Raw genomic sequence first — 14,485 nt, 5'->3', positions numbered from 1 at the left:
TTTTTAAGCATTTTGGTCACACTTTTCATAGTAGTTATACTCCGATTTCAATGGTTTTGGTCTTAAAAGGTTCGGAAAACTTACCGCTAAGTTTCCCCGTGTACGATTTTTGAAATTTTTTTTCATTCCATTTTTATAACCTTTTAAAGTTCAAAAAATGAGCAAAAAAAAATTTTTTTTGCAAATTGTTGCATAACTTTTGAAAAAAATTAAAAAAAAAAAAAATCTGTCACGGGGAAACTTAACCAGGGCAACTCTGAAGACAACGCATATCTAATTTTTGCTTTCTGATTACCCAGGTGGAAAAACCGTGACCAAAATGGAGACCTGTTTCGTTTGGAGGTGGACGTCTTCAGCGCCATTTCAAGGTCGCGGGTGTCAATTTTTTTCAAAGTCAAAACCATTTTTTAAAAGCCAAGACATGTACCTTTAAAATAAAAAAATTTTTTTTTTTTAAATATTCACAGGATTTGTCACAATCAATCCCCAAAAAAACCCTTCATTTCAGGGCCTCGAGACCAGAAGACCCCCTTAAAGTTGTTTACCTTCGTTATAGATGAGGGGACTTTTTCACGGAGGACTTTTATGAATATTATTTTTATTACATGTCTCTTAAAGTAATTTTCAAGTCTAAAATCACCGGTCTTTTAGAAAACTAAGTTAACTCAAAAACACAGTACACTCAAAAAAAATCCTACGAAAGCAGTTACTTTCTACCACTTTTGTTTTTAATTGTTGTAACAGTTCGTTACGAAATTTTGACTTTAAAAATATAAATTAAAAAATAATTGGTCGAGCTCCCTCCTATTTGTGGCGTGCGTCTTGATGTTGTTTCAAAAATGGAGGGACTTCGGAATGGCAAATATTTTTTATGAGAAGCTTTTTCATGGAAGAAATACACTCAGAGGTTTGCCATTGTCTGCCGAGGAGCGACCGCTATTAGAAAAAACTGTTTCTGTCATATGGTGTTCATGCACGGATATTCGAACATACGCACTTCTTAATGGTAGTCACGCACCAATTCATTGGCGTACGGCGACCGCATTCATAATTAAAAACACTAAAAATCCCTTGACAGAAATTTTACAATGATTTGAAATCCGATCACCATCATTGAACTTAAAATGGTTAACTCCATTTTATTCAAATCAATTCCTTTTGTTGGAACTTACATATATGTTTATTACATTATAAGATGCAAGCTTTAATTTGAGTGTAGGAAAGTCCCTACCGCGTCTCGTTTATAAGAAAATTAGAGTTAAAAACAACCTTAATCACGTTTTTACGATTTTTACCTCTGATTTTCGCAAAACTCTGACGTGGTAGACACTTTTGGCCCCCAGAAACGTGTTCAACGCACAAAAATACATTGGCAGCCAGTTGCATATTGAAAAATATTTTATAATTTTGTATTCCTGTGTAATTGTTAAATTTTGTCTACGACACTTCTACACACACACATTTAAAAGTATATGAATTAGTTCGCCAGTACGTATACTTAATTTACAACACTGCCCTCGCTGCAGTATTGCATTTAACCAGACTTAACTAGCGTTCTTAGAACTAATTTAATAAGGCACAAAAGCGCGTTTAATTGGCATCACTTTTTCAAATTTTACTCTACCGCAATGGGCAATTACGAGCACGAACACTAGTCGTTATTGAAGTGCCCGATAGAAAAGAGCTGTTAGCTTAGTGAAGTGCGTCACCGTACGTGCGCCCTCGTGACAAATGGTGACTGCACCCGACAGCCCCAAGTGTCCTGTCAAACCTATTTGCCTATTCGCGTAGATTGGCGTAGTTTACATTATTATATTCCATTTAACTTTAACTTTATTTCGTATGAGCGTGTATTAATCAATACGGGTGTTAAAATTCAATTGACATATGGTGTTCCATTAAACAAGCGAATCGTTGTTGCTGTGGTGTGCCCATATCCCTTAAGTGAGCGAGTGCGTTTACTTTGTTCTCCGAAGTGACCTGAGTGATGAAAGTAAGTTCAATTATTTTGACACTAATTCGTTTGAATTGAATCAATATATAAAAATATAAATGTACGTATGTATACAAATATATTATAACAAATACATATATATATCTATATGTATGTGTATAGCATATTTACATATCTAGGGAAGATTATGTGTCAGCAGCTGCAACAGCTCCATGGTGGGCATAATCATACATTTAAATATATATGCATATATGTATGTATAAACGTCGAATGGGGTGTCTACAAGTTCATTCGTCTGTCTGCTCAACAGTTTTCGCTGCCTCGATGTCATTAAGTGAGTTAGCGATATATGCGTAGATTAAAGCTTCCTGTTGCAATTTTTCGCGGCTCAAGTGCTAATGACTTCATCTGATTTTCTTCGCAAAAAGCCGGCTTGAAAACTGAAAAAATCTGGATCAATTTGTTTGTAGCAGTAGAATTGTTATTGTTATGTTGGGTGATCACATGAACGTCATGGAATGGCATTTGCATCTATGCGTGCATCTTCGTGTGTGTATTTACGCATATTATAGAAAGCATACTTCTAGCGTGCTTGGGCGAATGTTCAAATATACACATATCTACATACATATATTGGCATAATTTTCCAACTAAATAGGTGCAGTCATTCTTTCCCACATTTAAATATTTATAACATTTCTACTCCCATTTGGTGCTCAGTTCGAAATAAAAAAGTAAATAAGAATTTAGGGGCGCCAACGGCGTCAATGTCGTGGGCTGCGCAAATATTAACGCCCTTGCTTACAAATTTTGCAACACATACATATGTGTGTGCTTGTACATACATATATACATTAGAGTGGCCATAGCGTTATACGATATAATTTGAAAATCTTAAATTCGATGGTTTTCGCACTAAATAATGTGGGGTTGAGGATGAAAACAAACACGAAATTCTTAGAAAAGCCTTCAGGTAATTCTGAGTGGTTTCGTGTTGAATATTTACTTTATTTTACGACGATGCTCCTCTATTAAAAATCACCTTTCCAACGAGAAAAAGTTTGAAATCGGTTAAACAGTACGAAGTTCGGTAAAAATATATGTAGAAAACATTAGGCAGGAACTTTTTATTTATTATTTTATGTGTATTATAAATTAAAACGAAAAAGAAAAATAAAGTTGTAATTCGATCGCTAAGATGGCTCATGAGTCATCAAGCTCGTCTAGAAACCAATTTCGATTCCATGATGAAGCAATATTTTGGTGGGAAAATACGAAAATAATCTAAAAGGTAACACGTTGGTGACGGCGAGTACCATAGGCGAACAAATTGCAAACAATATTTTTGACATCTCGGCTACGGATGAACTGGACATATATTCAAGAGGACAAAGATTTCTTTTTACTGCAAAGAGACCAATATGTTTGGCAGTGACGATACGCTAGAATAATAAAAAAAACGGAACAAAGCGATTGGGTCATAGATAAATGCCGCAACAATGATCGCGAAGCTATGCATTTTACATCTTCAACATTTTCGGTTGCCTCACAGAAACTTCTGAAAAATAGACCTGACACGAAAGATATCAAAGTTGAAGATTTTGATTTCAAACGAAGTCGTGAAACAGTGAAATAGAATAGAAACAGAAAATAGTTCAAGCTCCTGAAGAAATCGTTATTCCAAAACGATTGGCTGCTACACTCGCACAACTGAAGTCGTTCGCGAATAAAGATAATATTATAAACGATTTCGTCATGCCATGCACCAATTGGGTTTTTGATCGGTTGCATATTGGTACGGGACCTTTCAACATAACAAGTTAGAGAAGACTATGTTGTAAAAAAAAGAATTTACCAAAAATTCACTGTTATGAACAATCCGGCTGAAAGAGCCGTGAAATTAATTACGGATTTCAATCGGGTTTGTTTTCATGCTCAACCTTACATTATTCCGCGTGAAAACTTTTCACTTTCGAAATTCGGTTCACTACAGCCACTCTAATGTACATACATTAATGCATAAAGTATATACAAGTACACGCACACACACATATCAAAATGGAAACACACAATGCCCCTTTATGCGACGAATGTTTATTTTCTTTATTTGTTTTGCTTAAACTTTAAAAGCAGTAATAAAGTTAAAGAGATAAGCATAATTTGTTACTCTTTATCGAGCGTTTATAAATTGATAATAACGAATCATAGATCAGCGATCAAAATAAATTAGAATGTATACACACAAACATATGTATATATTTACCTCTGTAATGACTCTGTATGATATTCATTGGTACCAAACTAATCCGCATCTAGTGAATTTAGGCTTACTCGTCTAAATAGTTTGTAAGTATAAATTTGACAGGTTAGATGAATTATGTAGCAATCTTTTTCGGTAGTATAGAATCCTAGTTAAATTCGACAAAGTATTTATATATGGAAATATAAATAGGAATCAAAACACTGGTCTAGGCCTAATAAGGCGGTCGCAATATTGAAATGTCTTAGGTTCGATTATTCGTGAAGTAAAAAAAATCTCCTTTGGATACATTTTATTACAAATACAGTAGGTTCTGTTTTTATGCGGCTTTTTTTATGCGCTTTGAAATAGTGCGGGTTTTTTTTTAAATTACAAAATGCGTGTCGACCTATCGGGAATTGTACATATAAACAAGATTCTAAACCAGCTAAGCAAAAACTCATCACAGATTACATCAGAAATGCTAACCCTACAAGTATGGAACCGCCTGCATAACTATCTAGATCAGACGTGTACATTTCCTCAAGTGATGAAAGTGATTTTACGCCAAATCCTAAACGAACGTGCAACATATGGGTATTGTCTGATTCTATTTCTGACTTAAATTTATTTTTCGATTCTGACGTTTTTTAAATAAAGATATAATTTTCAAAAATATAATATTTTGTTTATGCGATTATATTTAATTATTTCAAATTCATGCGGTCTATGGAACGTATCTATAGTTATAATATGGGACTAGTGCCCTTTTTTATGCGATTTTATTACATTATTTCAGATTTATGCGGTTTTAGCACTTTTGAAACGTATCTATTGATTTACTATAGAACTAGTAGCTTTTTTTATGCTGTTTTTTTTATGCTGTTTCTTTCGGAACGTATCTACCGCATAAAAACAGAACCTACTGTAATCTCCATCTCTACGCTCTTTATAACTATAAAAACAACAGAATTTTCAAATAAATGATCATTTTCTAAAAAAGAAGATATTTCACGATTAAAAAAACTGAATCTATTGTATGAAAAAGAATTAGGGAAGAAATATGTTGCATTAGTTGCTTTTATAACGTTCAAATCTTTATTTCTAATCTCTGAAAATATGCGAGAGTGCGCTGAATAAAGATACCAAGGCTACTAGAACAGAAGGTTACAGCAACCCGTGACATCATTACACCAACAGAGTCGTACTTATAGCGGGCGAACTTCAAAATTTTCATAAAAAAAGTTGTTTTATAATTTTTTTTTATATTTACGTTTTCATTTTAAATAAATCATGCCACGTAGACTTCAAGCTGTAATTGATAATAAGGGATACCTAACAAAATTCGACTGCCCTAGCCGAATGGGGTGGTGCATGACTACCATTCGGGAGTATGTAGGTTCGAATATCCGTGCATGAAACATTAAAATGATAGAAAAGGTTTTTTCTCATAGCGATCGCCTGTCAGCAGGCAATGGCGAACCTCCGAGCGTATTTCTGCCATTAAAAAGGCCCTCATAAAAAACTATTTTCCGTTCGGAGTCGGCTTAAAACTGTAGGTCGCTCCATTGGCTCGGCGAAATAACTAGCAGAAGTGTTCGCGCCAATTATTTATTTATTTTGTTTAATAAAGTACTAAATACCTTAAGATTTAAAAAAAAGAAATAAATAGTTGCTCTTTTTTAATCATTAAAGTTGCGGCGTGAATTTCTGTATTTTTTTGTTTTTTGCATTACAATGAAATGAGTGGAAACTTTTTTGTATTTTATCTTGATAAATGAAATAAAACAAAATAAATAAGTTGTCTGTATACTCTGTTTTTCCATTTTCGTAAAATATTTTGAAATTTAATATAGAACACTTGATAAAAAAATCGTATCTGTATCAAATAAGGTGTGAGTGACTGTATATTCCACCAAATGCTCTATTCTGTCATATTCAATATACATTACATTCTCATCAGTTCCTTAGAGATTTCCACTTGGAGCTTCCAGCCAACTTTTGTTGTGTTACCTTACACCAGTTTTGTTACTTTTGCTGTTTGTTAGTTGGCAGTTCGGAAAATGTGTTTTACTGTGAACGACTTTTTTAATTTATTTCTGTTAGTTTGGTAATGCTGTTGTTGTAGCAACAATACTAAACCTTATCAGTGTGGTGTAAATCACCGGTCGTCTTCGTCTAACTCATCTAAAGTTAGGCCCAGGAGTAATGCTTTGGAAATGCTCTTTCGCACCAGCTGAATCACTTGCGGATACTTATTCCTGTGGAAGAAAATAGTATTTTAAGGCTCAAATTTTTATGTACACAATTGACTAATTTTTTGCCTTCACCTTTAGATATTTAAACTTAAATTTCGCGTCTCATTTTGTCAACTAAAGATTAAATTACCAAACTCAAGTTTGAGAAGGTGCAATCTTGTACTCATCATTATTGAATTCTAACGATCATCTTTTTATATGTAGACATTTTTACGCTCTCAACACTACGCTAGATCCCTCCGTCTTTTATCAGTCTCTCGTCAATTTATACATGAAATACAGTTTATCTTGCGGAAAATGTGTGTAAATCGATTTAAATGCTCGGTTTTTATAAGCAATGCTCACTTGCTCTGTATTTACTGGTTACACCGGTCAACAAAATTCACAATTTTTTTTTTATATGAGACCGGTTTTCGATATATTTTTGGAGGCTGGACACGATTCTGGTGACCAAATGAGCCATAACGACATGCAAATTGCCGGATAAATAATTATAGAAATGTGTTTTCTGGTGTTTTGACGTGCTGTAGAAATATGAACGTTGAGTGTCTTTCCAGAAAAATTATGGCAGAAACTCTCATATTTAAGTTGCAAGTTTTTGGATACTCGAACGTCAAACCCCAATAAATTGTTATGATTATTACATTAAAATTTGTGATAATTTATACAAATTATCAGTTTATCGAGGCGGCCTAATTATTATTTCGTAATATTCAGGGGTTATATACATTCACCTGCGCCAAAAATGCGCTAAAAGAAAAACTGTTTTTAAAAGAGATAATAATAGAAATAAATATAATAATTTTATAAAATTTTTTGTTTATTAGTAAGTACTAATACTTTATAAAAAAATGTAGTTTAATTTTGCTTACAAAAATTAGTGTGTAAAAAATCACGTGACCCAAAGTACAATGAAAAAAAGTTGCTCCACGGTCTGTTTTATTTCTCATTGAAATATTGATGGATGTGTAAATAGTAAAAAAAAATCTTGTAAAATAAAGTTGTAGTTAATGTTGACAGTTGAATTTCGAAAAATTTTGCAATTTACGGCATTTTAAAAAAAGTATACATTTTACGTCATAAATGTCACACTCTCATTATGTTTATAAAATTTTTTAATAAAAATATCAAAAATCCGGCTCGACAGACTTTAGAGAAAACACTTTCGGAAAATATTAAAAACTGTATGAGCTATCATGCAGACCGTGCCGGAAAAAGCAGTTTCGAGAAAAACGAGTTTAAACTTTCAATTGCGAAGTGCGAATTACAGCTACCTGTGCGCATCAAACTCGCGTCGGGCAGTTACATTTTTGTATCTATGTGCAATTTTTACAATCGATTTCCACATGAATACGCATAAAACTATAAAGAATAATAATCCGTAAAAAAAATTCAATTTTTTTTTTTAATTCTGGACGTATGTAACCCCTTAACATATTTTCATAGCGCATCACTGCCATTATAACTACATTGAAACAGACCGAGCAGCGGCACATGAAAATGGGCATATACTCGCACTCTTAAAAGAACCTTTACCAGAGAATGTTTTTTAATTTTTAGTCACAATGGGTGCAAGAGGCACTAATTCGAAACACCACACCACCAGATAAGTCACCAATTCGACCAGCAGCATAGAACATATATGTACATAGTAGCGAACAACAACGTTTTTTTTTTAATTTTTTTTGCCAACAGTTATCAAATTGTGATACATTTTAAAATAAATATTGTTTTCTCATTAACTGAACCTTTTACCGATTTTGCGAACACTAATACCATTAGTTATCGACTTTGGTGTGCACACAAACTCAATTGTCAACATTTGAAAGCTGAAAACAAATGTTTGCGATTTTAACAACTTGCACCTCCTACCCGCTTCTTCTGATTACTGAGCCCCTTAGTTCGCTGTGGCTAAAAACCAAGGACAGCCTTTCCACTACTCTCATTCCGCACAGCATTTTCCTCTTTGCTTTTGGGGGCATTCATTCAGTGGTCGTGGCCGAGTGGGTTCGCTCATGACTATCATTGGCTAATTCGAAGTTCACTGCGATGAAACATCAAGTGATAAAAGCAAATCTCTGATTGTAATCTGACTTGAAAAAAGCTTCTTATAAAATGAAGTTATCTGCAATCCGGAGGCGGAATGGAACTGTTGTATCCTTCAATTGTAGGATAACATCGACGCGTACACCAGCAAGGAGATCATCAAGTGGCATGGCCATTTCTCCAAATTTTTAGATAATTGTATGTGATTGTTTTTCGTTTTTCATTTCTGACAATTACTACTATATTGAAAGTAGGCGGTAAATACATACATTTAATGCTTTCTGATTTATTTGAATGAGTTTTTTCTAACAATCTATCTAGACTAACACTTATCTTTGATGGCGTTGTCAATCTTTATATTCAAACCAATCCTATAATTCAATAAAAATAGAATATAGTAGATGTATGTATGAAAAGACATAAATACATATGTACATAGGTAATACTGTACAACTAAACATGCCGAGACACTAAATTGTTTTTAGTTTAGGCAGTGAGTCAATTAATTAAATGTGCGTTATTTTCTATTGCTTAAGTAAATAACGAAAATTGTGGTTGTGACGTGAATAATATGTATACAGGTGGCGTATTTTTTACGTTTGCCATTGTGATAACAATGCGACCTTCACTTAATTTTTAAGTAAATTAAGGGTATGGGGGCCGCTGAATAATCATCGGTGAGGTAGACAGCAGCACGGTAAAACGCTCTGTCAACAGGGGAACCCCTCAGGGAGGAGTCTTATCCCCTCTGCTGTGGTTACTAGTCGCTAACAACATCCTTACCAAATTCAACCGAAGGGGAATTAAAGTAGTGGCGTACGTGGACGACATAGTGCGTATGGTTTCAGGAATGTTTCCAACCACAATAAGTGAGATTATGGAAGGAGCTCTGGTATTACTCAGCAATTGGGCCACGGACTGTGGTTTAAGTATGAACCCGAGAAAAACTGAACTGATGCTATTCACCAAGAAAACCAAGGTACCAAACTTTGATCTTCCAAAACTAAACGACATCAGTCTCACGCTAACCCAACATTGAATTTCGAAAAATTTTGCAATTTACGGCATTTTAAAAAAAGTATACATTTTACGTCATAAATGTCACACTCTCATTATGTTTATAAAATTTTTTAATAAAAATATCAAAAATCCGGCTCGACAGACTTTAGAGAAAACACTTTCGGAAAATATTAAAAACTGTATGAGCTATCATGCAGACCGTGCCGGAAAAAGCAGTTTCGAGAAAAACGAGTTTAAACTTTCAATTGCGAAGTGCGAATTACAGCTACCTGTGCGCATCAAACTCGCGTCGGGCAGTTACATTTTTGTATCTATGTGCAATTTTTACAATCGATTTCCACATGAATACGCATAAAACTATAAAGAATAATAATCCGTAAAAAAAATTCAATTTTTTTTTTTAATTCTGGACGTATGTAACCCCTTAACATATTTTCATAGCGCATCACTGCCATTATAACTACATTGAAACAGACCGAGCAGCGGCACATGAAAATGGGCATATACTCGCACTCTTAAAAGAACCTTTACCAGAGAATGTTTTTTAATTTTTAGTCACAATGGGTGCAAGAGGCACTAATTCGAAACACCACACCACCAGATAAGTCACCAATTCGACCAGCAGCATAGAACATATATGTACATAGTAGCGAACAACAACGTTTTTTTTTTAATTTTTTTTGCCAACAGTTATCAAATTGTGATACATTTTAAAATAAATATTGTTTTCTCATTAACTGAACCTTTTACCGATTTTGCGAACACTAATACCATTAGTTATCGACTTTGGTGTGCACACAAACTCAATTGTCAACATTTGAAAGCTGAAAACAAATGTTTGCGATTTTAACAACTTGCACCTCCTACCCGCTTCTTCTGATTACTGAGCCCCTTAGTTCGCTGTGGCTAAAAACCAAGGACAGCCTTTCCACTACTCTCATTCCGCACAGCATTTTCCTCTTTGCTTTTGGGGGCATTCATTCAGTGGTCGTGGCCGAGTGGGTTCGCTCATGACTATCATTGGCTAATTCGAAGTTCACTGCGATGAAACATCAAGTGATAAAAGCAAATCTCTGATTGTAATCTGACTTGAAAAAAGCTTCTTATAAAATGAAGTTATCTGCAATCCGGAGGCGGAATGGAACTGTTGTATCCTTCAATTGTAGGATAACATCGACGCGTACACCAGCAAGGAGATCATCAAGTGGCATGGCCATTTCTCCAAATTTTTAGATAATTGTATGTGATTGTTTTTCGTTTTTCATTTCTGACAATTACTACTATATTGAAAGTAGGCGGTAAATACATACATTTAATGCTTTCTGATTTATTTGAATGAGTTTTTTCTAACAATCTATCTAGACTAACACTTATCTTTGATGGCGTTGTCAATCTTTATATTCAAACCAATCCTATAATTCAATAAAAATAGAATATAGTAGATGTATGTATGAAAAGACATAAATACATATGTACATAGGTAATACTGTACAACTAAACATGCCGAGACACTAAATTGTTTTTAGTTTAGGCAGTGAGTCAATTAATTAAATGTGCGTTATTTTCTATTGCTTAAGTAAATAACGAAAATTGTGGTTGTGACGTGAATAATATGTATACAGGTGGCGTATTTTTTACGTTTGCCATTGTGATAACAATGCGACCTTCACTTAATTTTTAAGTAAATTAAGGGTATGGGGGCCGCTGAATAATCATCGGTGAGGTAGACAGCAGCACGGTAAAACGCTCTGTCAACAGGGGAACCCCTCAGGGAGGAGTCTTATCCCCTCTGCTGTGGTTACTAGTCGCTAACAACATCCTTACCAAATTCAACCGAAGGGGAATTAAAGTAGTGGCGTACGTGGACGACATAGTGCGTATGGTTTCAGGAATGTTTCCAACCACAATAAGTGAGATTATGGAAGGAGCTCTGGTATTACTCAGCAATTGGGCCACGGACTGTGGTTTAAGTATGAACCCGAGAAAAACTGAACTGATGCTATTCACCAAGAAAACCAAGGTACCAAACTTTGATCTTCCAAAACTAAACGACATCAGTCTCACGCTAACCCAACATGCAAAATACCTAGGTGTTATCCTAGACCCCAAACTCAGCTGGAAGTCCAACGTAGAGTACAGGGTAAAGAAAACGAATATAGCACTTTACACGTGTAAGAGAATGTTGGGTAAAAAATGGGGTCTCCAACCAAAACTATCCAATTTGAGTATAGGACAATCTGTATAGGACAGTCATTGTAAGGTCAATACTAACATATGCGGCACTAGTTTGGTGGCCTGCAACAGAAAAGAAATACAACAAAACTTAGCTGAACAAGATACAAAGAACAGCTTGTATCTTAACTACAGGAACGCTTTGCATCAGTCCTATTAAAGCGCTCAATGTACTAACTCATCTGCTACCATTAGATTTACACATTGAAACAATAGCTACTTGCACCGCGGTGAGACTCAGAAACATAGGAAGCTGGACAACAAGGTCGTACGGTCACAGTAAGATCCTCCTACAGGGACCCTCGCTGCTCAAAAACAGATCAGACTACACTGTCCCCGACCTTAACTTCAAGAAAGGCTTTACGATACGTTTTCCACCGAGAGCCGAATGGAGGAAAGGGAAGGTGATTTGAAGATACGATATCGAAATCTATACCGATGGTTCTAAGATGAACTGTGGTGTGGGAGCTAGCTTCCATTCGAAGCCGCTCAACCTATCTTAGTCAATTCGTCTTCCTGACTATGCCAACACATGACCGTCATACAAAATTCAAAGGACGAATGATCTGTTAGGATGTTCTCGGCCAAACATCTCACGCATCACTGCTACCCTTACAGGTCATTGGAAAGTAGGGGATTATGCAGCTAGACTCAACCTACCCTTAAATCCTATCTGCAGAAGCTGTCAAGCGGAAGGAGGGAAGGAAAGCCTTTTCCACTATCCACTTATGTGAATGTCCAGGGCTCCGCTCCTTTGGCAAGCCTTTCGTGCAGCAAATTAATGAGATCTCAGATATCGAGATAAAGAATTTGCTGCTATACTTGGACCTCATGAAATGGATTTGACTTAGAACAACAACAAAAAAAAGCATCGTTATACGAGGACGGTGGTAGTAAAACGGTGCTGTTCACTAATTAGGATTATTTCAATGGAAATACTCAACCACTTCAACAACAACAACAACATGGCGGCCGCTATAGTCGAATAGGTTTGTGCGTGAGTACCCTCCGGTAAGGCCCGGAAGCGAAATTCATTGTAGGCATGAAACACCAATTGATAGAAAAAGGTTTTTTATAATAGTGGTCGGCCCTCGATAGGAAATGACAAACCTCCGAGAGTATTTTTGCCACTAAAAAGCTCCTCATAAAGAACATCTGCTGTTCGTAGTAGGCCTAAAACCGTAGGTCCCTCTGTTTGTGGAACCACCGCAAAACGCTCACGATGACAACTTCAAAGATCGAGCATATTTACGGGGTTTTATTTTTGGTTCAACTTTTTCCTAGTACATTAATTTTTTCTCTTCTGAGCCATTGCTTCACTGTCTTTGCAGTATGCTTTGGATCATTGTCCTGCATAAATGTTCAATTTAATGGCATAAACTCAAACACAAATAGCTCCATTTTATTCTGGAGTATATCTGAAGTCTATCCATTTTAGCAACCACGCGAACAATCGGTCCAACACCATGCCAGGAAAAACCTCCCCAAACCATGATGCTTCCGCCGCCATGTTTAATTGTCTTTTTTGTGAACCTAGGATTTAGCGCTTGATTTTTTGGGCGACGTACAATAGTTTTCCCATCTGGTCCAATCCTATTTATTTTGGTTTCGTCAGTCCAAAGTACGTTTTTCCAAAACTGAATAGATTTGTCTTTGTGAGCTTTTGCAAAGGCAAGTCGATGTTCGATATGTCTTTTTGAGAGGAGTGGTTTTTTTCTGCTTATGTGGCCAAACTGCTGGGCTTAGTTAAGTCGCCTTCCTACAAGCTTTCTGGACACCTGTAGACCAGATTCTTGGTTTTTTCAAGCATTATTTGCCGTGCCGACTTAAAAGGATCTGCTTTGCTCTTGCGTATTATAGCTCTATCCACATTAACACCAGTTTTTCGCAGCTTTGGTTTTCTTTCCGTTTTTTTGCTTAGATAGGTTGAATGTTTCTTAACTAAATTAAGAGTATTATAAACCATTTTCCGAGAGCACATCATCATTTCACCTTTTTCTGCAGCTCTTTTCTCCGACGTGCAATGTTTTCCACGTCCCATTTTTAGTAATTACTTTAAAACTTTATTTAAGAAACAAAAATTTTCACTAAAAATCGCTGAAACAATATTAAAGTTTTACTCTCCGCTGTACAAGTTAAAATGTAATATTTTTGTGGCCATTTCAAAACATCAATAAGCATAAATAAAATAGAACGCAAAAAATTCCATCGAAACGTTAAATTCCTCGCATAAATGTAAGCTTAATAACGGTAATAAATGTAAACAAACAAATTTATTTGATCAAAACAGAGTTCGTACTAAAAACTTAACTTAACATATAAGGTTCACATTTGTGCTATTTATGTATCTGTCCATGGCTGTATATAATTGGCGCATACACCCTTTTTGATAGTTTGGCCGAGCTCCTTCTCCTATTTGTGGCGTGCGTCTTGAAGTTGTTCCACAAATGGAGGGACCTATAGTTTCAAGCCGACTCCGAACGGCAAAATTTTTTTTAAATAGCTTTTTCATGGCAGAAAAACCCCCTGCCGAGGGCCGACCACTATTAGAAAAATCTTTTTCTTCATTTCGGTGTTTCACCGAGATTTGAACCTACGTTCTCTCTGAATTCCGAATGGTAGTCACGCACAAACCCATTCGGCTACGGCGGCCACCCAAACAAAGTCTATATGAGGTGATTATATGGTGGCCTGCCTTTGTTAGGACGGAGAACCTTAGGCTATATTCTAGAGTGT

General features: G+C 35.6%; 1 protein-coding gene and 1 long non-coding RNA gene across 3 annotated transcripts in view; one reads left to right on the top strand and one right to left on the bottom strand.

Annotated features, from left to right (window-relative positions):
* The first annotated feature begins 1,671 nt into the window (after positions 1–1,671).
* Positions 1,672–14,485, top strand: part of LOC128863082 (plasmanylethanolamine desaturase-like) — a 75,301-nt gene continuing 62,487 nt past the window's right edge. For both annotated transcript variants that reach the window (XM_054102011.1, XM_054102010.1), the window contains exon 1: positions 1,672–1,993. In XM_054102011.1, the coding sequence (XP_053957986.1) occupies positions 1,988–1,993 (6 nt within the window). In that variant the 5' untranslated portion in view covers positions 1,672–1,987. The remainder of the gene's footprint in view (positions 1,994–14,485) is intronic.
* Positions 6,059–6,596, bottom strand: LOC128863085 (uncharacterized). The gene is made up of 3 exons (XR_008454574.1): positions 6,524–6,596; positions 6,336–6,454; positions 6,059–6,276 (listed from the first exon to the last, which is right to left on the bottom strand). It is a non-coding gene; the product is annotated as an uncharacterized LOC128863085 (long non-coding RNA).

This window comes from Anastrepha ludens, chromosome 5, assembly GCF_028408465.1.
Source record: "Anastrepha ludens isolate Willacy chromosome 5, idAnaLude1.1, whole genome shotgun sequence".
Classification (NCBI taxonomy): domain Eukaryota; kingdom Metazoa; phylum Arthropoda; class Insecta; order Diptera; family Tephritidae; genus Anastrepha; species Anastrepha ludens.
This window is presented reverse-complemented; position numbering and strand designations above follow the sequence as displayed.